Below are 21,113 nucleotides of genomic sequence, written 5' to 3'. Positions count from 1 at the left end.
CACATTTGCAACAGTAATGCAGGTTTTTCATTTTCTAATCCACTATAATAATTTCTGATACTGTACTCACTTGAATAAAATTACAGCTACAGACAGTCTATAAATCCACAGCTAGATCTCACAAAATTAACATCTAACAGTCTTGGCTGCCAGTGATGGTTATGTCTATCTATGATCCCAGAAACTGGGAGGCTGAGGCAGCTTCACCGCTCCCAGGGGAGCTTGGGTACAGGGTGACACACCAGCTCTAAAACAAACACCCAAACCAGGGCTTTTCCTGCTAGGTACTGTGCTCAAAGACAGGGTGACAGAGGACACTGTGAGACCCTGTTTCCACTCTGCTTGGAGCCCTGCTCTGTCTCCTGCTACACTCTAGGGCCAGTGAAGAAAGGCTAGCTGCAAACAGCCAAAGTACCAATGTCGTTTCTCCTAAGACGCAGCTAGTGCTTGCCATACACTGCAGTTATGAAGATACTTGAGCACCTGGTGAACTCACCTCTATAATAAAAGAGGCAAAGGTCAGAAAGCACAAACCAGCGTTTCTTCCACAGCTTCATGCCGGTGCTGTCCTGTGTTAAATAACAGATGTAAGACACTTTTGATACACATTTTGACATGCATACAACATAACCTCATTAAAAGGCCCATCAGAAAGTTCTCATCTGAGATTTGCAGGCAAATGGATGACACTAGAAGAAACCATCCTGAGTGAGGTAACCCAGTCACAAAAAGAGAAACATGGCATGTACTCTCTCATATATGGATTTAGATCTGGGGAGTGCCAGCCTACAATCCCATGGCCAGAGAGTCTGGGAAACAGAACCTTCATTCAGTGGCTGATGGAAGCAGAGGCAGACTCCCATGGCTAAGCACTGAGCTGAACTCAAGAAAGCCAGTAACAGAAGGGAGGACTGATGACCAAAGGGATTAAGACTGGGCTGGTTTAACCCCCAGAAACAGCTGACCTGACAAAGGTTAACTCTTGAATCCCAGGCATCAGCCTGGGAATCCAGCATGGGACTGATCAAGACCTCCTGAATCTGGGTGTCAGTGAGGAGGCCTAGGGAATCTATTGAGCCTTGGGCAGTAGATCAGTACCCATCCCGAGTATACACATGGACTTTGGACTCCCATCCAACAATGTGAAGTGCACTCTCACCCTGAACTCTTGGGGGAGGGTCTTGGCCCTGCCCTATATGAAGTGACAGACTATGGACACCCCCATGGAGGGCCTCACCCTCCCTGGGGAAATGAGGGGATAATGGGGGGGGGTTGGAGGGAGGACAGGGGAGGAGGGGAGGGAAAGGGAGAGGGATCTGGAACTGACTTGTGAAGCAACCTTGTTTCTTATCTAAATTTAAACTGAAAAATAAATAAAAAAAAAGATATATTGCAAAAAAAAAAAAAAAGTTCTCATCTGCTACTTGCACAACCGGGTCACTCTAGCATGCTCCAGAGAGACTGGATGTTTCCACCACAGACAAATGATGGACACCTGAGGATGCAGACATGCTGCTCCTGAAATGCTTTTATGTATGAAAACGTCCCAAGGTTCTTCATAAATAAATAACATTTTTATATGCCGACTAAAGGAACTGTATTATGTTAACATGGTCACACGTTGACTGCTCTCTGAAGAGTGGGCTGAAGTCACCTGAAATTCACTCTTCTGAACGTAAGCTTGTGAGGATGGGAATAAGAGACGCACGCAATGGTGCACAGACTCACTCTGGTTACCAGACTCAATAAATAGGTTAATCGCCAGCAAGAAGCAAAATATGTGCCCTAAAATTATTTCAAAGGTTACACGATTAAAATGAACTTAGTAGACAAATTCAGTGAGTAAACACTCTGCCCTCCACAGTTAGGTTTTACTCATCCTGCAAGACTGCATCCCTTTAGCTAATGCTAAGCGATCTACTGCATAAAACTACCAGCTTCAAATGACACCACACTTTTTTTTTTTTGCCAGAGGAGGGTATGGGGGCTGCATGTCACACTTTTAATAAACATGACTTTCCCACATCCAATAAACAAGAACGCTGGAGAAAACTGGATGCCCTCAAGACGCTAGACACCTATTTCAATGTCTGAATGAATATTTCTTAGAATATTTATAGCTAATGTAACAGTGATCTAAAAATGAAAGAGACCAAATATGGGTAGAAAAACATCCTCAATGTAAGATGTTTTACTTTAAAGTGAACAGCAACCCCAAAGGAGAAACCAAAGCATACCAAGGGGACATGTTTGTGAATGGTCTACGACATTTTCAGTCTTAATTACACTCTTTCTTTGGATCAAACAGGGGAGCTACAAAAATTTTAAGGTCACATGTCTATCACTAGACACTTACACTAGTAACACTGCGCCATAATGTCCAACTGTGGGAGTGAGAGACAAGACCTGCAGGTGTCTTAGAGAGAGAGGTCACGGGGTCCAACTGTGTCAAGCTACTTAACTATCTGGGGGTTATATGTAGTAGGTAAGATGGACAGAGACCCTCTTACAAACTAGACGTGCAGAGAGGCTTGGGCATGGACCTTAGGATGGTTCTCCTCTAACCCCCCTTCCCCGACTCTTGGGTAAACAGCATCTCAGGAGTACTTCACAGCACATTTATGGTGTGTTTTATGAGTAAATGTTATCAGGTTCACCAAAAGTCAATTACTGACTATAAAGAAATGGGCCTGCGTGGTCCCTAAGCCACTGATGTAATTAAAAAGAAATTTTTTTCTTGTATTTGGAGTTGAATCCAGGGTGGCCTTGAACTTGTTACTCCCTTGCCCATGCCTGCCGAATACTGGGATTACAGACATGGGCTACTGAACCTGGTTTAAAGAACACGGGGTTACCACAGGTTTGGGGGACTCTAATGATAGACGTTAAACATCTAGGAGATGTGCCAATGACCAGGTCGGGGAACTGGTATGACTCCCCGGGATAAGACACAGAAGAGGCAGATAACAAGACTGGATGCTGGGTGACACCTCAGTCACTGGTAGCCACTGTCTGGAACCCACAGTAAAAGCGAACTCCTCATTTATAAAGAACCTTAGTCAACAGCCGGCAGCACTTGAACACTGACAACGGAGACAGAGAGTACCTGCTTGTACAGCCAGCCGCGCCTGACCACGGGTGCATTCGGATTCCTTTTAATTGAATTGGACCTCTTTCCAAAATTATGAACCTTTTTCGAAGCCCGTGATGTCTAAACAGGAGAAAGCAGGACAGAACATGTAGTATTAATTGTTGGAGCTTTAAGATTGCCTCCATTTTCATGTTCTTCCAGACATCTCTGATATTTGGAGGAAAAACTTACAATTCTACTTTTGCTGGCCTATTTCACATATAAGAACTGTATGCAAAGAAATGCGATTTCTAGGTTACTATATTCCCTTTAAAAGTTTAGCTGATTCAGGCCGGGCGTTAGTGGCACACGCCTTTAATCCCAGCACTCGGGAGGCAGAGGCAGGCGGATTTCTGTGAGTTCGAGGCCGGGATGGTCTACACAGCGAGTTCCAGGACAGGCTCCAAAGCCACAGAGAAACCCTGGTCTCGAAAAACAAAAAACAAAACAAAACAAACAAACAAACAAACAAACAAAAAGTTTAGCTGATTCAACAGAGTACCCATTCCCTCATACAAACATCCACAATGTTTGCAAAATTACTGAATAGCTTCGCTCAGCATATAAAAGAAATGCAGGTCTTTAAAATTTTATTCATTTATATTTGAAGCTACACTTCATGTCAATTACTACCAGTATAATTAGTACCATGCTATAATAAAAATGCAATTATCATTCTCTAATTCCAACTTTAAGTAATAGCAGCAGATACTAACTAATACTTTCCCCTAATTAACCAAAAGCAGAATAACTTACTCTGCCCACAGGGCTCATGGGATGCACTATACAGTCTGAAGCCATGCTGTAATTGGAAGCTTCATTTGTCATACTTATGGGTCGCTCCTTCTTTTCGTCAGATGTCATGGTTGCAACAGTCCTGAAAAACATACCAACGCTACAGTCTGCTGCCCATGTGAACTGCTTCACACCAACGCGCCCCCCCCCAGTTATACAGGTGTCCTTCTTTTAAAAACTTTGACACGTTACCACACTTAATGCCGTCACCACTTTAAATAAGACCAGCACTTCTGCCTCTAGCCCAGAGTAAGCTGGTACCATATTTAAATAGGCATTATTGCAGATATTCTTGGTCATTCAACTGAAAAGTTAAAAAACAAATCAACGGGCTGGAGAGATGGCTCAGAGGTTAAGAGCACTGACTGCTCTTCCAGAGGTCCTGAGTTCAATTCCCAACAACCACATGGTGGCTCACAACCATCTATAATGAGATCTGGTACCTTCTTCATACATGCAGACAGAATACTGTATACATAATAATTAAATAAATCTTAAAAAAAAACAAATCAACTACGAGGGTTTGAGCCATGTGACTGGCATGTACAAGGCCCTGGACTCAATTCTCTGCATCTGCATGTAAACACACATGCACACTCGCATGCGCGCTTGCGCGCGCACACACACAAATTACAACGTCAATGATTCTACTGTTAGAAGTAACTAATATCGGGACAGATTTAAGGCACACAGTGGGGAAGATGTGGCAACAAACAAACACAAATTTACAGAGAATGGTTAATTACACAGCCGCAGACCGAACGGTTAGAAACAGCTCGACTCAGTCGAACAGACTAAGTTTGCAGATTTCTTTAGCCTGGCATCCCGAGCTAAGAGTCAGAATTTAAGTTCTCACGAAAGAGCTTGTAAAATTAAATTCCTTAGGAAAAAAATTACACCATGTTTCTCTGTAATAGTAAGCAGCTGCAACTGTTATATCTGACGGCGGATGTCCAGTTAAAGGAAAGAGCTCAGCTGCTGCAATCCCGTGTAGCCCACCCTGTGTACGGGGTTTCCAAGGCACACTTCACTTACTGCTCATTCACAACAAAGATACAATTATCCTGGGACGGCTGTCCTGTGACTGGATGCTTACAGGTCACTTTCCTCTCATTGTGGCTGCAAGAAGAAAGAAAAAGGAATTCTGAGTGGTACTTCTACAGTCACAAACATTTTCTAACAGTTGAGCAGCAAAGCACCCACTTTAAAACTCTGGCATGAAGGTCTCCGAGCCCACGCTTCCTGTGGCGTGCTGTGATGGGAGTGCAGCTCACACGGACAGTGCCACGAAGCCCGCAACCCACCCTCCTTCTGTCTGAGACCTCGGCCCAGTTTCCTCAATACTTCATGAACAACGTCCAGTCCACCAGGCTCGTATTTATCCTTTAATTTGGGTCCAACTTGGGCACATTTCAGAGAGCAAACTCCACAGGGACATCAGCACACTGAATTCCCACAAAGTTACAATAAAATGGTATGCTTCAATCAATTTATTCTTTAACAGTTTCACACACGCAGATATTACATTCTGGTCACACTTACCAGCCCCATCCTCCCTACCCTCGTCTGTGTAAAAATACAGAGTTCTGGGAGAGGTAGTGGGCCTGTCTTTGGCACAAAGGAGGCAGCTAATCCCGATCAAGGAGAGGCAGAAAGGACAATGATTCTCAGCCCCTCAGCAGCTCTACCAGGCGTGTCTGCTGCTACTCTGCAAACCCCGTGTTCACACCCTACTGTCATTCATCGCTCACCAGGTTTGTCTTGGTCTTGATTTTATTTCCAAAGGCTCAAAATCAGACCAAGGATATCCTTGGTTCTGCTGTAACGAGTGGCAGTGTTTTCTAAGGAAGCTGACACACGGGAGAATGAACCGAGCACAGCCCAAATCCTGTGTTGGCACACACACATTACACATAGTTTCTAAATGTATGGAAAACCCTATGAATGCAGAGAACTGCATCTAGCAGACATAGCCACCAAAATTGATAAGACATACATCTGCACACATCTCCAATACCCACCAGCTGCTTTTAGTTCATTGGGTATGTATGAAGTACGCCTTATCTAAGAGTACAACTTCATATTCCTTTCCAGACAACCATTCTGACACTTGCCAGTAACTCATACGCTTAAGCCCTTCCAAGAATGCCTACTTCCTCAAGCAAGCTGTATTCACTTCCAAGGGAAAAATCCTATCACAGCACCCTCTGCACTTACTAATGTGTAAGACTGTACGGTCAGCTCGGTGAGATTTCCCCTTATTCCTGTGTCACTGTTACTTCTAACCCATTTTCTCCACAAACTCCGAACTCTGGGCTTGTTGTTGCCTGACTCTGTGTGTGTGTGTGTGTGTGTGTGTGTGCGCGCGCGCGCGCACTAGTGGATGTGTGATGCTGTGCATGGCCACGTAGGATGTCTAGCACGTGTCTTCCTCTATTGGTCTCTACTTTACTATGCTGAGCCCTGGTCTCTCTGAACCAGAAACTTGCTTGTAGGCTGGGTTGGCTGCTTCGCAAACTCTTGGAATCTGTCTTTCTACTCCTCCCTAAGTCGGGGTCATCGGCACCTGCAGCCGTACCCAGCATGTGTGTGTGCTGTGGGAACTTGGGTCCTCAGGCACACAGAACAAAGGCTCTTAGCACCCAGCCATTTTCCCAGGTTAGATTCTAGGTTGCCGCTGAGGTTCAGTGGTGGAATGCACGTTCAGCGTGCTCGAGGCTCTGGGCCTGATGCAGAGGTACCACTCAAAAAACAAAGCAAAGCTTGTCAGAGATCTGACACTGTCCATGAATGAAAAGGGAAAGTGGAAAAGACACATGGTATGTTTTTTAAAATGGAAATTTGTGTCTGACAAAATAGGGGATAAAATTCAGGTCTTGACTCACAGTTGGGAAAAAGTGACATAGAAGGCTTCTGTGACAACCCATACCCCCTCCTCATCACACCCATGCCCCCTTCCCCAAACATCTTCCTCTTGTCATGAAATTCACTGCAGGAGGCAAGGAGGAAAGCACACGTAAGATGATGGTGGCAGGTGCTTCCTATGCTCCCACAGTTCCCTGCGTTTCTGTACACACAGGCATTCCTAGGAAAATGCCACACATCTGCATAAATATAACAAATACACTTCAAGAGCCAGGAGTTGGTGGCACACGCCTTTAATCCCAGCACTTGGGAGGCAGAGGCAGGCAGATCTCTGTGATTTCGAGACCAAGCCTGGTCTACAGAGTGAGTTCCCGGACAGGCTCCAAAACAATACAGAGAAACCCTGACTGGAAAAACCAACCAACCAACCAAACAGAAAAATACACTTCAAATACAAATTCTAATAAAATGATGAGATAAAGAAAGTTTTTCTGCTAGTAACTGTATGTTTCTTTCTTTTTTCCCCCTTTGGTTATTCGAGATAGGGTTTCTCTGTGTAACTGTTCTAGCTGTCCTGGAATTCACTCTGTAGACTGGACTGGCCTTGAACTCACAGAGATCCACTTGCCTCTGCCTCCCAAGTGCTGGGATTAAAGGTGTGCACCACCACTGCCTGGCAAATTTCTAGTTTCTTAAACGATACAAGCCAGAATAGCTGAAGGAATAACCTCATCCTTTAGACCACTAACAACAGAAAGTGTTGTTATAAATCCTACTGTTCAGTGAGGCCCGACTGTCTGAGTGGCAGGTAGAATGCTTGCCTAGCCTGTGTGAGGTCCCCAGGTACGAACCCCGGTACTTTTCTGTTTGCCTTATCGTTTTTTAGGTGGGTATCCCTATGAGGCCCAGCCTGGCCACGGTGTCCCTGTATCATGCATACACGCTATAAAAAGTTCAGAGTGCAGTTTTTCTTGGCATTCATTTTCTTCTCTAGAGTCCTATCAATCAAACAGACTGAAGTCCATGCCTAACTCAGAAGCAACAGAAATAAATAATGGCACTGTCACAAACCTACACAATCAGGCCTCACAGCTAATCTGTGACCCATATGGAGGGAAAGAAATCAACAAGACTACACTGTAGTATCTAGGAAGGAGAAGCATAAGGCTAAGAAACACCTCGTCTTTCTCAGACACATCAGCTTTCCATGTGGGGTAAAGAAAATGCCTGCACTAGCAGATAATAAACGTGACCTGTTCTCCAAGGGAAAGGAAGGCAGTTTGGCCAGTTCCCTTCTTTGGGAAGGTCAGGAAGATGATTTATTAGAACATATGATTTCATGAGTTTTTTTTCTTATAGTCTCAAAAATATTTGAATATTTTGGCCAGTAACTATATTCTGGCTATTCTTAGCACTATAACTGTTTCCAGTAGAAACATCTGCTTTAGCTGTATTGAGAAAAAAATTTCATAGTGTGTTAATCTGACTGTGGCTATAACAAACTAACTGAGACTGGTGGGTCAGCTAACTAAGAGACTGGCTCCAGTGCCTTTGAGGCAGGACACCACGGTGAGAACACAGTTGAGCAGGGCTCTACTCACCTGGCTGCAGAGTGCCCACTAGGGTCCCTTTGTGGGAGCATGTTCTCAAAAGTCCCGCTGCATCCCAATAGTGCCATTCTGGGGACCAAGCCAAAATGGGCCGATAAGGGACATTGAGCATCCAAACTATAGCATGTGGCTAACTTCAGTGACTACAGCAAACACTGAAACCACTACTGATATGTTGCCAATAACAACTAATGTGATTTTTTTTGGAATGATAAACTATAAGCTTACTAGGCAGTGTTTTATGTAACTGGCAACAAAGCTAGAAATACACCCACTATGCAAAAAAAAGTGCATGTTTTAGAAAGTTGCCCAAAAGATCTGGTTTGTCTTTAACTCCACACGACCTACAAATCATCTCGAGATGAGAAAGAGAAAGGAGTTGACTTAGTGCAGGCAGCACAGGATTGCACAGGCAGGCTGGGCAGCTGCAGTCTGCTATCTCTTTGGCAGCCCACTAACAGCCAGCAGTGTGCCTTGCACCAAGGGCCCAACCCACAAGTCCCCATATACCCGCCGCCGTGTGAGCAGGAGGCAGAGAGCCAGGGGAGCCATGGGAGCTGCTGTGCTTCTCTTAGGTGGGTGAGAACCCTGCGGCCAGCAGCCCAGATGTGTGCTTGTGTCATTTTGTGCACACATCTACTCCCAGAAGGAGTACCAGAGCTCATACAGTTTTCAAGTTTATAGCTCAAGGCCGTAACACAGGACACCACAGGCAGTTATATTCTCTGGCTTGCTCTGAAGACGGAGAGATTTTTTTTGTCAGTAACGCCACCGTGGACAATCAGATGTGATTAGCTTTAAAAAACATGCCTGTAGCAGCCAGCTAGTTATTAAATTGACGGATTCTACAGTGGCTCAAAATAATGCTTATATTATTATTATTAAGTGGAAAATCCACTAATGCTTTATATAGCAAGCTATTTATCTTCATTTTGATAAATGAGGAAAATATTATTTTGAAATCTAGCTGCCATAATGACTGTTTTACCAACTTATTTACAAACCAAAAATACACTGGCACAGGAAACTGGGCCTACAATTAAACTCAATATTTTAGGAACAAAACAGAAAAAACCAGAAGCACAGTGACTTTCTTGAGAAATCCAATTCTTAGGCCTTGATTATGTGGGAAAGCAACCACGAGGTCAGCAATGCAAAAGATGTAACTGCTTAAAAGTACAAGTAGTATACATTTCCTGTCCCCACATTCAGTTCCAAATGCCACTTGCTTTTAACTCAGCCCTAAAGGCTTCCAGACAGCCCGCTTAACCTCAGGGACTCATCTGGGCTTAACCCTTTACTTCCCACTCTTCTGTACACGTTTAGAAGCAGACTGTCTCAGGTGCCTTGTGAGAAAAGAGGGAGACCATGCGTGTGAAGACTTCATTTTGCTCCTTACCCAGCAGAGCACACAGCTGTCACTGGTGACAGCTCTCACGGTGACAGCACTGCCCATTCAACCCAGCTGTCTTGTGAACTAGGGGCCTGCCCTTGGCAGCCCTCCCAGAGTCCCTCTGAGGTGGGATCATTGTTCACACTGTATAAGTCAACCACTGGCCACATTTACCAAGCGGCCACAACAGGAGAAGAGGTGCGCGCAGGGCTAGGTGACAGGCCTTCCTTCAGATGGACACATGCCCTCCTCCAGCTTCCCTGACTTACCAGTCAATGACGGCACCTGGAGCAGGCAGCACACTTTGCTCAGAAGTCCTCCCCCTCCTCTGGGGACAGAGTGCTGACTAGGGCATACGCTGCTTTGCTAGGGGTTCCTCCCGGCTCTGTCACCAGCCTCGCCAACATCATGCCCATCTGAAGCTGCCACAAAACCTCCAACTCCAGTTTAGTTTAAACCCAATGCCTTTCCATCTCGCTATGCTCTCCAGCTTGGTAATCACTTCCCTCTCTTAGTCAGCTGTCCTAATAAAAAATTATCACCACAGCAGATTTAGAAATGTTATGTCACATTCCCCTGTCACAGGGACCACAGAGCACAAATACCACCACGCCCAAGGCATGCATCACACCAACAGGAACTGAAAATCTGGCTCGGCCTAACCCAGGAAGGGGCTTAAAGCTGGGTGGGAAAACAACAAGCCAAGCAGAAGGCTGAAAGCCCCTACATGGACTACAACAGCAGCAGTGCGGAACCCGAGAGCACACACACCAGAGAATGGACAAACTGTCCCTTGGAAACACTCTTACAAATAACAGTAGCATGCACATTACATGTTCCTATAAAAAGAAACACTTGCAATAGATTTTAAAAAATCCTTAAAGTAACTCAAGAATCATTCAATCAGCACTATGCTAGTTCAAGAAAAATATTCCTGTCACATCCACCCGAGTGCCATGATGGGGGTTATACCTCAGACCACTTGGAAAATGAAAGGCAAACATAAAGGCTAACATAATTCCAACACACCTGTTTTACCCACAGGCAACTTGCATGAGTGTGACTCTGACTCAGGATGTTGCCCTCCAACCCTACTCCACACAGGGTTTCTCTGGGTGCCCTTGGCTGTCCTGGAACTCCACAGTGCTGCCTCCACAGTGCTGGAATTGAACCACCTGGCTAGGATGTTTAGCTTAATGAATAGAATAGCTAGCATTGCATGGTCAATACAGAAACAGGAATGTGTGTACAAATTCAAGGTGATTTTCTGCCAAGTGTAAAAACATGAAACCATGCTGATTTCTCCTACGAGAGCAGACAGCCTATACCGTCTCAACCACTGCTGCACTCACTGAACCCGGGCAGTCTTTCAAGTTCCCTTCAGGGGCGGGAAGGTGGACGGTGCTGGCGACGGACAGAGTCAGGGTCTGCACAGACGGCGCAGCTCTACCGCTGAGCTGCACACACCAGAGCGTCACGTGCAGGGCACGCCATCTCCTTCTTAAATTCTAATTGTGACCTAACAATACATCTCTGTGTCTGTTATACAGCACATGGTTTTCTAATTCCAAGACATTTAAAGGCACTTCAATCTATCGCACTGTAACTGCCTCTTTGCACTAAACCACAGCTGTAAAACATACACCAAAGACAAACAACAAAGCACACAACCTCTACCCTTCTGGAAGGATAAAATGTTTGATTGCATCAAGGTATATTAATGAGCATGCCTTATCAAAAAGTAGATGACCTAGAATGTGCTACAAGAATTAGTTACTGAAAATAAATACAACTGGGTACTTCCATGATTTAAAAGATTGCTGGCTACCTGCACCATCTTTAATATGAAATAAAATGACATTGACAACTATAATTTAATGAACAAGGAACACTAATAATACAGCCTATGCTTAAAATTTAATATTGAATGGTCTAAAAGTGGAAAAGCATATACAAAGTCACGTAGCAGAATTAAAATGATTACAGGGTATATTACAGTAGTTTAAAGGACTATTTAAAAGATGGTAAAGAAATTTGTACAAAAAATATTATCACAAAGGTGCCAGGGTAGGTGGAATTCTTAAAACAAAATTCAGAACCTCAACTAGAAACATACAATATTCCATTTGTCATTTAGAAGCAATAACCTGGCATTTAAAAAATAAAACCTATAATTTCATGAATTTAGACAGCTCTACTACTCCCTAATGAATGCTAATTAGTTATGCTCCATAGTAGCATAGATTAAATAGACATTTACTGTACTACTGGGAAGGAAGCAAACAGCAAGCTAGAAAAGGCCAAGTTCAAGCTTTGGATCTTAGGCACATCACCAATTCTATCCCACATGTTAGCACACAATTTAAAGCACTCCAACTGCTTTATCGAGGAGGAAGCATTCTTTTTAGGGGCCAAACTGACCAAGTAAATAATCCAAATAAAAGAGAAACATGTTTATTATTTATCTATTCTTTTAACAATATCTTACTTCTAAATCTTATGTGTATGAGTGTTTTGTCTGCAAGTATTTAAGTGCACCATGTACGTGCAGTGTCTGAGGCGGCCAGAAGAAGGGGTTGGATCCCTTGGAAATGGAGTTTTAGATAGCTGTGAGGTGCCATGTAGATGTGGGTAACCGAACCTGGGTCCCCTGGAAGAGCAGCTGCTGCTCTTAACCACTGAGCCAACTCTCTAGCGTCTTAATTTACCTATTTTCCACTCCCCAGTAGTTACTTGCTTTTAGAAACTACATGAGCTGTATTGAAACAGCTATTTCATGAGCACAGGCCAAGTAATACCCACGGAAAACGAGACCAGCTTCCTTTCGAAATGGATGTACCACTCTTTGTATGGCAAATGCTTTTTATTCATTCAGGGAGCCCTGGCAATGCAGCCTCAAACACAAGTATGTAACCATAAAGAGAAACAAGGCTCCAGGTAAAATATGGGCGGCAGAGGTTTACTCAGCACTTATAGTCCAGTTTAGTCAGCAAGTAATGCCACCACATACCCAGGGCAAGAGTGGGATGGAAACCTAACAAGAAGAGAAGAGTGGCGACAACCAGTCACATGGGCAGAAGCGTAGGCCCAGCTCAGGGCTTCCGCAGGCCTGGTCAGGAGCCACTGACTGCTAAAGCGGCCACTGTGGAACACCCTCAGCCGGCTAGCTCTGAGTGCGCAGGCTTTGACCTTTGTAGTGAGACGGGATCTCTCAAATACAGAGATTCTCCTCTCTCATGTCACTAACTCTCTCTCACTTAACTTGCTTAGGAACTTTAGTTATTCATGCTGACATGCTTTGTTTTGCTCACCACAAGAGAACAAAATATATAGTATAAGGCTGAAAAGGGCTGAGACAGTCATCCGAGTTTCCCACACTAAACTCTTGCCAAGTCTAACTATCTTCGACTACTTGAGAGCCAAGGAAACTTTTAGGGCCATTCCAAGTCATCTTCCTGTAGCTTTGCTTACCATCTTTTTTGTCAGATTTAATTTCCTGTTCACTGAAAAAGGAGTCACAGCAGATTCTTCTTCTCACTTGAACTTTGGTAGCAGCCAGTGACCTCTGATGTCACAATGCCTCAAAACCATCTTTGTCTAAGCTGTGTGCCACATCTGTTCCAGGGCATCTCACCATGGTAACGCCCACTTCCGTTTAAAACACAGAGTTGCAAAAACATGTTAAAATATTTTAAGGGAAGACATGACACATTTTAAAAGGGAATAGCACTTCTTGGATCTTCTAGCTTTGGGCAGAATCTTAGGACTTGAAAACTGTGAATCTTAATGCTGTCAAGTTCAATAGGACGAACAAGAAGTCCTATTTCTATGCTTCCAAACACGCAAGTAAAATATACTCTGCTGGGAGTTATAAGGTAGCAATCTAGCTCTTAAATTTGGTATCTTATATAATGACAAAAATACATTATTCACATAAAAACACGTACAGTATATCATTCTTATTTGTTACATAAATTGAAACAACACATATTAAGTATTGCCCTTCCCTCATATAAAACATCTATTATTCACAAGTTTGAAAAAAAAAAAACCCGCTACTGAGCCTTCATGAAAAGCATAGTCCCATAAATGTCAATAGGAAAAGACTTTAGAAGCTCCAATATGTGCAACATAAACAATGTATCTATAAAAACAGAGAAAGGAAATTGTAAGTAAAAGAGCTTTTCAAAAACAAAAGGAGTTTCAGACAACATAGCTTTCTTATATCATGCCTTTAAACTAAACACATTTATATTATAATTCAAAGAAACAAGAATTGGTATTGCTAGTAAGAATAAATTCTTAAAAATCATATTTGTTGGTCTTAACAATTTATCTTCCTAAAACTTCTTCCAATTGGGGGGGGGGAGAAATACTGCCTCTAATATAGTTTTTTGCTAGTATTTTGTTCCTAAAATCTAGGTTAGTAAGGACTCCTACTTTAAATCACACCACAGAAACAGCCCCCAGATAGAGAAACAAAGGAAATTTAAACTGTTAATCAACTTAAACTACATTAAAAAATTTTTAAATATTACACAATAACATTGTCTGTATTTTCCATAAGAATATCTGAAAAATTATTCATCTAATTCTTGGGGTGGGGGCTACCCAACTTCTGAGTAGGTTAAAAAATTTTAAGTAAGGTAAACTGAGATTTATTTTAAAATAAAAATTCGTGGCTTTAAAGGAACCACATATACAAGGCATTTCTGTAGCTGGAAGGACCGAGTAAGAAGAGAGCCGCTCGCGACAGTGATTTCTTAAAATGCTCCAGTTATTTGCACGCTGAATAACCATATTTACATGGCTATAACAGTTTATTAGGCTATGGACAGCCCTGCACTAGGCTCCTGCGAGGCAGTAGGGCTGCGTTTGTGAGAGGCCAGTCACTGAGAGCAAGGCAGAGGCTCTAAGCAGCAGAAAGGACAATCACTCACCTCCTTACTCACACACATCCTTCAGGACACTCAGCTACAGGCACAGACGACCCGGGGTGGAAACACTCAACTCTTTTGTCCCTGAGCAACTCTCAGTGAGATCTGGGAGGACCAAACACCAAGGAAATTACTGTGGCTTTCAGGCTGGCCTGCCACTCTGAAGTCTGACACCACACTGACGTCACACGCTAGCCTGTCATTGCAGCCACAAATTAAAGCAGTTTCTCCAGGAAGAATGTGTTATGATTAAGCTTGCCTTCTAGCCAAAAAATAAAATCTGACTTCAATTTCTTTAAATTTGGCATAGAAGACAAGAGTAAAACATCAAGGTATATGATTACAGATATCTTTTGAAAGAAATGTTTAGTGAGAAATTTAAAATAAATCTTCTAAATAATTGGGAATTTTCTGTTCGTAAGCCCACCAACTAAAAGGGCTCCTTTTGATTTTTATTTTGTTTCATTTTGGTTTTTTGAGACAGGGCTTCTCTGTGTGTGTAGTCCTGACTGTCCTTGAACTTGCTCTGTAGACCTGGCTGCCCTCAAACTCAGAGATCCACCTGCCTCTGCCTCCTGAATGCTGGGATTACAGGCTCCCTGCCCTCCCCCATGTTGTTTCCAAAGTTGGTACATACTATTTCAAAATTCAACAGGTAAAAGAAAGCTGATTCCTGTTTTCCACCATCCAGAAATGATGCTAGCTGCTCAAAATGACTTATGTCAAGCATTTTACAAACACATGCAGGCCTCACAACCCAAGTGGATTGGTTCTGTTCTTACCTTCATGTTACTGAGGAAACTGAGTCATTATTTTGTGGTCACTACTGATAAACCTGGAACTGTGTCCCCACTCTCCCGGCATCTTATTAATTTATGCTAATGATCAAAAGCCATTCTGTTGAAACACACCTTGAGACCAGTTTGGGTACACAGGTGGTCATCACAGCAGAGTGCTGTCTCACAACAGGCCACGGACACTCCTAACTTTCATCTGATGACTTCCTTCTGGTAGCGAACGCTGTGCACGAATAGAGGCTTACATTCAGTTTCTTGCTATAAACAAGCAAATTAAAAACTGTCATTGCCTACCCTGAGCTTTGTGTGTGTGTGTTTAGCTATACAGGATAATTCCTAGATGTAGAATGAATATCAAAGAGTGTGAACAGCTTTGGATTTCTATTGCCCTCCACAAAGGTCAACAATTAATTTATCCCTGCACTCCAGTATACCCCATTTCTTCTTTCCCTGTATCCTGGCTGAGTGAACACTGACAATCACCTCTCTTCTCTGCATACCTAACAGAGAAGACGTGCTGTACCACCGCGCTGTTCTGGCTGTAGTTGAGCGGTCCTGCAGGAAGTAGTCCAGCCTAATTAGTGAGCGGTCAGAGGCAACCAGCCCTAGAGTCTGGTGCTGCACTTTCAAGTTCAGTGCCTTTTCTGGTCACAGACGCGTCACCTAGCCTCAGCTTTCTCCTAAGGAAAAGTCTAACAGTATAACCCTATGGGCTTTTTGTGAGAATGAGAAAAAGCACATAAAGCCATATAACCAAAGCTGACTCATTTAATGGCTGACTGTACTTTTTCTATAGTTCACGCCTCTTTCGCAAAATGGCAGTTTATATGGGAATGGGCAAATGACTTTCTAAACATTTACTGTAACTATCTTGTTAGAATGTTAATGGTATAATACTTTTCAGATATGCTAATTGCAGCTGTCTTAAAACCAGAGATGGCATACAACCTTTTCTATGAAACTGCTACAAGAAAAACCAGAACCAGAGGACAAAACTCCTTCATTACGCAGTCTGAAACATAAGAAAGCAGGCCAACGGTTTGCTAAAAACAGAAAGTTGTACATATGGCTCATAATCCTCCCTTCTTTTTTAGGTTCAGATTTTGCTAATTTCAATTATAATCAACTGAAACTTTCTATCGTAAGAAAGAAAACAATCACACTCTTAGAAAAATAAAAAAGAAGTCAATAAAACTTCCCTTACAATTCCAAAGGCAAAGGCAGAGTCCCTTTTAAATAGCAATCATATCAACTTATAAACAGAATGAGACAGCTAAAATATAGAAGGCTTATTATCTCTCACAGCAATTAAGACTTCCTGTTCCCTAATGAAGATTTCCTTATCAAGACAGCTTTGTAACCAAGAGTCTTCCAAAGTTCACTAAGCCAAATACGATGATGCATGTTACTATGCCAACATCTAGCCAAGACTAGAGAACTGTGTGGTAGAGGCTAGCTGTAGCCACAGAGAGACTTTGTGATTGTTGGGCTTAATTATCAAAATGACTCCACTAAGAGAGTCTAGGACTGGAGATGGACAAGCCTGGGTACATTTTGGAGGGCATTTCCTAAGAGCACTGACGTGGAAAAGTGAACGTGGTGGAGATTCTATGGATCCGACTGACAAGAGGAGGAAGCCAGGGCACACGTGCAAGCTCGGTTCTTCCTGAGTAAGCGCCTGGGCACTGTTGCCATCATCTACGGACACCAGGCCCCAGCTTCACCAGTCTTTCTATGTGGACTCAGCACCAGGGACTGCCCAGTGTGCAGGGCCATAACAGAGCTACCTCACCTTCTATTATGCAAGCCGCTCAAGTAAATCCCTTGTGTTACTCTATCTCCCCCGACTCTGTCTCTCTGAGCCTCTAGAAAAGCTTGATTGACATGTATTTTGGTACCAGGAATGGGGATTTCTCAATTCCTGAACTATCCAAGGTACATAACATTCTTGTGTAAAATGTTGGGCTACTCTTTAATGTTTCTGTGTCTGCAACTTTAAGCGAGCTACTTCCGGCCACACTGCATGTTTCCCCATGCACTTCCACTCTGCTCACATGCTCCTGATACTCACTGTAAACTGGGAAAAGCAGCTAGCACTAACATGGCACAGCCCAAATGCTATCCTGACTTCAAAGTTTCTTTATTCAGCTGGCTCATCATTTTTCAATTCATAGTCACTCAAGGCTTCAAGACTACCAACAGATTCTTTGCTACAATGTAACATGAAAAGTTTCCAGTTCAATTCTAACCAGTCTTTGTTTCTTCTAAACCTAAGAGAACAGATTTTACTGTGTGTTTCTATAGGTTCTACCTATAGAATGGCCCTTAGCTCTATCTGCTTAAATCATGGGGGGGGACGGACTCTAGTCTCTGTTTCCAAACTCTCACATTCCTCTCACACCAGTTCTCAAAACCTAATAACCCCATTGTCAGATTTAGTTAGGGCAATCCTACTCCTCAGGTAACAATTTTCTCTATCAGTTATTAATATTATTATTATTTGGTTTTACGAGACAGGGTTTCTCTGCATTGTTTCTATCAGTTATTTTTGCACGGTTCAGGCACAGCATCTGACAGAGTCAATGTTAGGGAGAGTAGACTTGTTTTCAGGTATTTGCATTCCACCACGGCAGAGAAGGCATGCCCAAGCAGCTCACATCATCAAGAAGGGCTGTGTGTTAGCGGCCGAGCACACCACAGCAGACCAGAGAGCAGAGGGAATGCCACACAGGAACTAGAGGCTGAGTCCAACCTTCAAAGTCCACTTCCTAAAAGTTCCAGAACTCCCCGGAGTGCCACCACTTAGGGAACTGCATTCAAATACAAACACTGGAGAACATTTCAGATGAAAATGATGACAGTTTATCCTGTTTTAAGGAAACAAACAACAACAGCAAATACCAACCAGCAGATGAACAAGATAATGCACTAAAAAGAAAGCACATCTGATTTAGATGTGGTCCCCTATGAAGGCAGAACTTAGAAAATAAAATGAAAACAGCACAGTGTTTGCATAGTCACAGTGGATGGCCGTTCTACATAGTGCTGCCCTGAGGAGAAGAAAAAATGAAGCCAAGGAGATCAGTCCCAAGCCTGGGAATTACCAGGGACAGTAAGTGTGACAAGTCAACCAAGCATTGGTTTATGAAGTTTCCAGAGCCCATGCAGATGTCTCTGGGGCCCTCCCCCACTTCCTCACTGTGTACGGTCTACCACAGGGGAGCTGTGGTGGAACCATGAAGTAAGATAAGGTCCCTCCTCTCAAGGTTACAACAGGACAAACTGTCGTTTAATAAGAGAAAGCAGGCTGTAAACAAATCATTAAAACATAACCTGATTTGCAGAGGCCAGAAGAGGAAATGGTCAACTACCTGGGGGGTATGTGGAAACCATTACCAACATGACGGCTGACCTGACTATTTCAAGAGGAAATCTGTTAGGGGTAGCTCTGCTGAGAACACACGGTCAGCAAAACAATCCAGACTCAACACCTACAAAAGCTTCCCAGGAGCAGACTATTTACTTAAAGAAAGATAGGACTAACAAAGGCAATTCTCATGTGCCCCGTGCAGTCCTGTCCAGCTCATCCCAAATGCCTGCACTGAGCACACTTTCAGGAAGAAACAAGAAAAGACAGGCATCCCATACACTGTTGGAGCTAGTCAACTCAGATCAGAGGGGAATCACAACTAATCTCAATTTTCTTCTCATGCATCTCTAAGTATAGGGCAGAAGCCGTGCCTCACTGAAAGGGAGGGGAGCAGGGCAGTGATGCCTCCGCTGGTAAAATCTGCCGGGTCAGAATGACGACATGGATTAATTCCTGAAGCCCTGGTACAAGGAGCGATGCAATTCCCAAAGTGGGCATACACACCTCCTCTGTACACAAAACATTTTTAAAAACCAAAGAGAAGGGTTAGACACAAGGGTTAGAGTTGGCTCAGTTAAGGCTAAGAGCACTGGCTGCCCTAGCAGAGGGCCAGGGTTCGATTCCCAGCACCCACATGGCAAGTCACAACCACCTGTAACTCCAGTTTCAGGGGATCTGATGTCCTCTTGTGGCCACGGCGGGTACCAGGAACACACATGGTAAAAAGATAATATATGCACATAGCCAAAACATATATACACATTAATAAATAAAAAGAGAGAAAGTTCAGTGGGGTTCTCCTAAGAATTTTACACCAACACAGATGCTTCAGCATACCTCCAGTGTAATCTGTGGGGTGACAGAGGGTTCAACCATGACAACACCAACACATGTTTCAGCAACCCTCAGACATGTCTGAGAGATGACCTAAGGTCCAGCTGTAGTACTATCATTTCCAGTCCTTCCATAGCATTTCACTTCTCAGTGGTATTTAACCCTGAAAAATGTCATTGCTGCCCTTGACTTACTCCACCTTTATCTGGGTCGTCAACGTTATTTTGCGAACCAGACTTCTGCCTGAATACCACAATCTGAAATGAGGGGTCAACTCATTCATAATTAACGTTCAAACAGAGGTCCTCCTACCCATAAAGAAACACATCTCCCAGTCTTTTCTTCCAGCACCTGACCCTACTGTAGGACGGGAAGCAGAAGATGTTTCATTGTTAGTTACTGATTTTCATCTCCTAGGTCATTTAATGCAAACCCCTCTGATGAGAAAAAGCCTAGAATGATCTTGACTTTGTGGCACATGCCTGTGATCTTAGTTCCCAGGGGGTGGAGAAGAGTCTTAAGAATCAACAAAGAAAAGGGTGTGTGTTTGTGTTCCATTTACTATCCAGGAACTATTCCAAGATATTCTGTGTTTCAAGTCAGTGTTCCTTTAGAGATAAAAGTCTCACAAAACAGCAAATGCCCGGGACAAGTAATTGGAAGAGATGAATACTTTAGGAATCCAATTAGTCCATAAACACCTGCTTAGGAAGAAACCAATTATAATGAAAAAGCCCTTCATACCACTAGAACCTTCCTCCTTAGGGGGTGGTAGCTCTTAAAGCACACTTGCTTACTAACAGGACTCAGAACCTTTGAAATTGAGAGTATCTAGTTCCCAGGTCATTACTGAGCAGCCTGACCTTCTGAGGCCAGTCAGAGTCTAGTGTAAGCCTTTAAAGTTCTCCACAGCTTCTTCTGGTCCTTCGGAACTTCTGCTTTTTACCTATGTTACAACGATTCAGCTAGCTTATAAACTGTGTAGCTCCTCACAATTTACATTCCGTAAGTCCTGTTCACACACCATCTTCTCATCCTTAAGTCCTGTTCACACACCGTCTTCTCAGAGAGCTCCCGCCCGGCTGCCTGAGAGCTGCCTGAGGCTGTACAGTCAGCCACCATGAGGAATGGCATGCTTCTGTTTCAAGGTGCCTGCCTCTATGGGGTCCAACAGACTTTTCTGCACAGTGAGTGTACACTCATGGACACTGGATGGATTCTAATTCACTTATAACCACATACAAATCAAAGTGGGAGGCATGACCTAACGGCAGCAAACAAAACAGAACTAAAGGTTGGCCGCGGTGGCCACACCTTTACCCCTGCAAGCTGGAGGAAAGGCAGCATAGCTCTGTGAGCTTGAGGCTGGCCTGGTCTACAGT

The 21,113-nt window shown here is 43.5% G+C and overlaps 1 protein-coding gene across 40 annotated transcripts in view; it reads right to left on the bottom strand.

The window, feature by feature from the left end:
* Plekha5 (pleckstrin homology domain containing A5) overlaps positions 1-21,113 on the bottom strand; it is a 172,107-nt gene that overhangs the window by 70,956 nt on the left and 80,038 nt on the right. For 37 of the 40 annotated variants that reach the window (XR_005876589.1, XR_005876591.1, XR_005876590.1 and 34 more), the window contains 4 exons: positions 4,961-5,044; positions 3,887-4,007; positions 3,107-3,211; positions 497-569 (listed from right to left, as the gene is read on the bottom strand). Coding sequence is in view for 36 of the 40 variants with exons in the window: in XM_040743463.1 (XP_040599397.1) it covers positions 497-569; positions 3,107-3,211; positions 3,887-4,007; positions 4,961-5,044 (383 nt within the window). In the remaining 4 variants the exon portion in view is untranslated. Of the gene's footprint in view, positions 1-496; positions 570-3,106; positions 3,212-3,886; positions 4,008-4,960; positions 5,045-10,062; positions 10,260-13,264; positions 13,373-14,733; positions 14,753-21,113 lie in introns of those variants that run through there. The other 3 variants (XM_040743493.1, XM_040743489.1, XM_040743490.1) reach the window with 3 other exon arrangements.

This window comes from Mesocricetus auratus, unplaced genomic scaffold, assembly GCF_017639785.1.
Source record: "Mesocricetus auratus isolate SY011 unplaced genomic scaffold, BCM_Maur_2.0 Super-Scaffold_100001, whole genome shotgun sequence".
NCBI lineage: Eukaryota > Metazoa > Chordata > Mammalia > Rodentia > Cricetidae > Mesocricetus > Mesocricetus auratus.
This window is presented reverse-complemented; position numbering and strand designations above follow the sequence as displayed.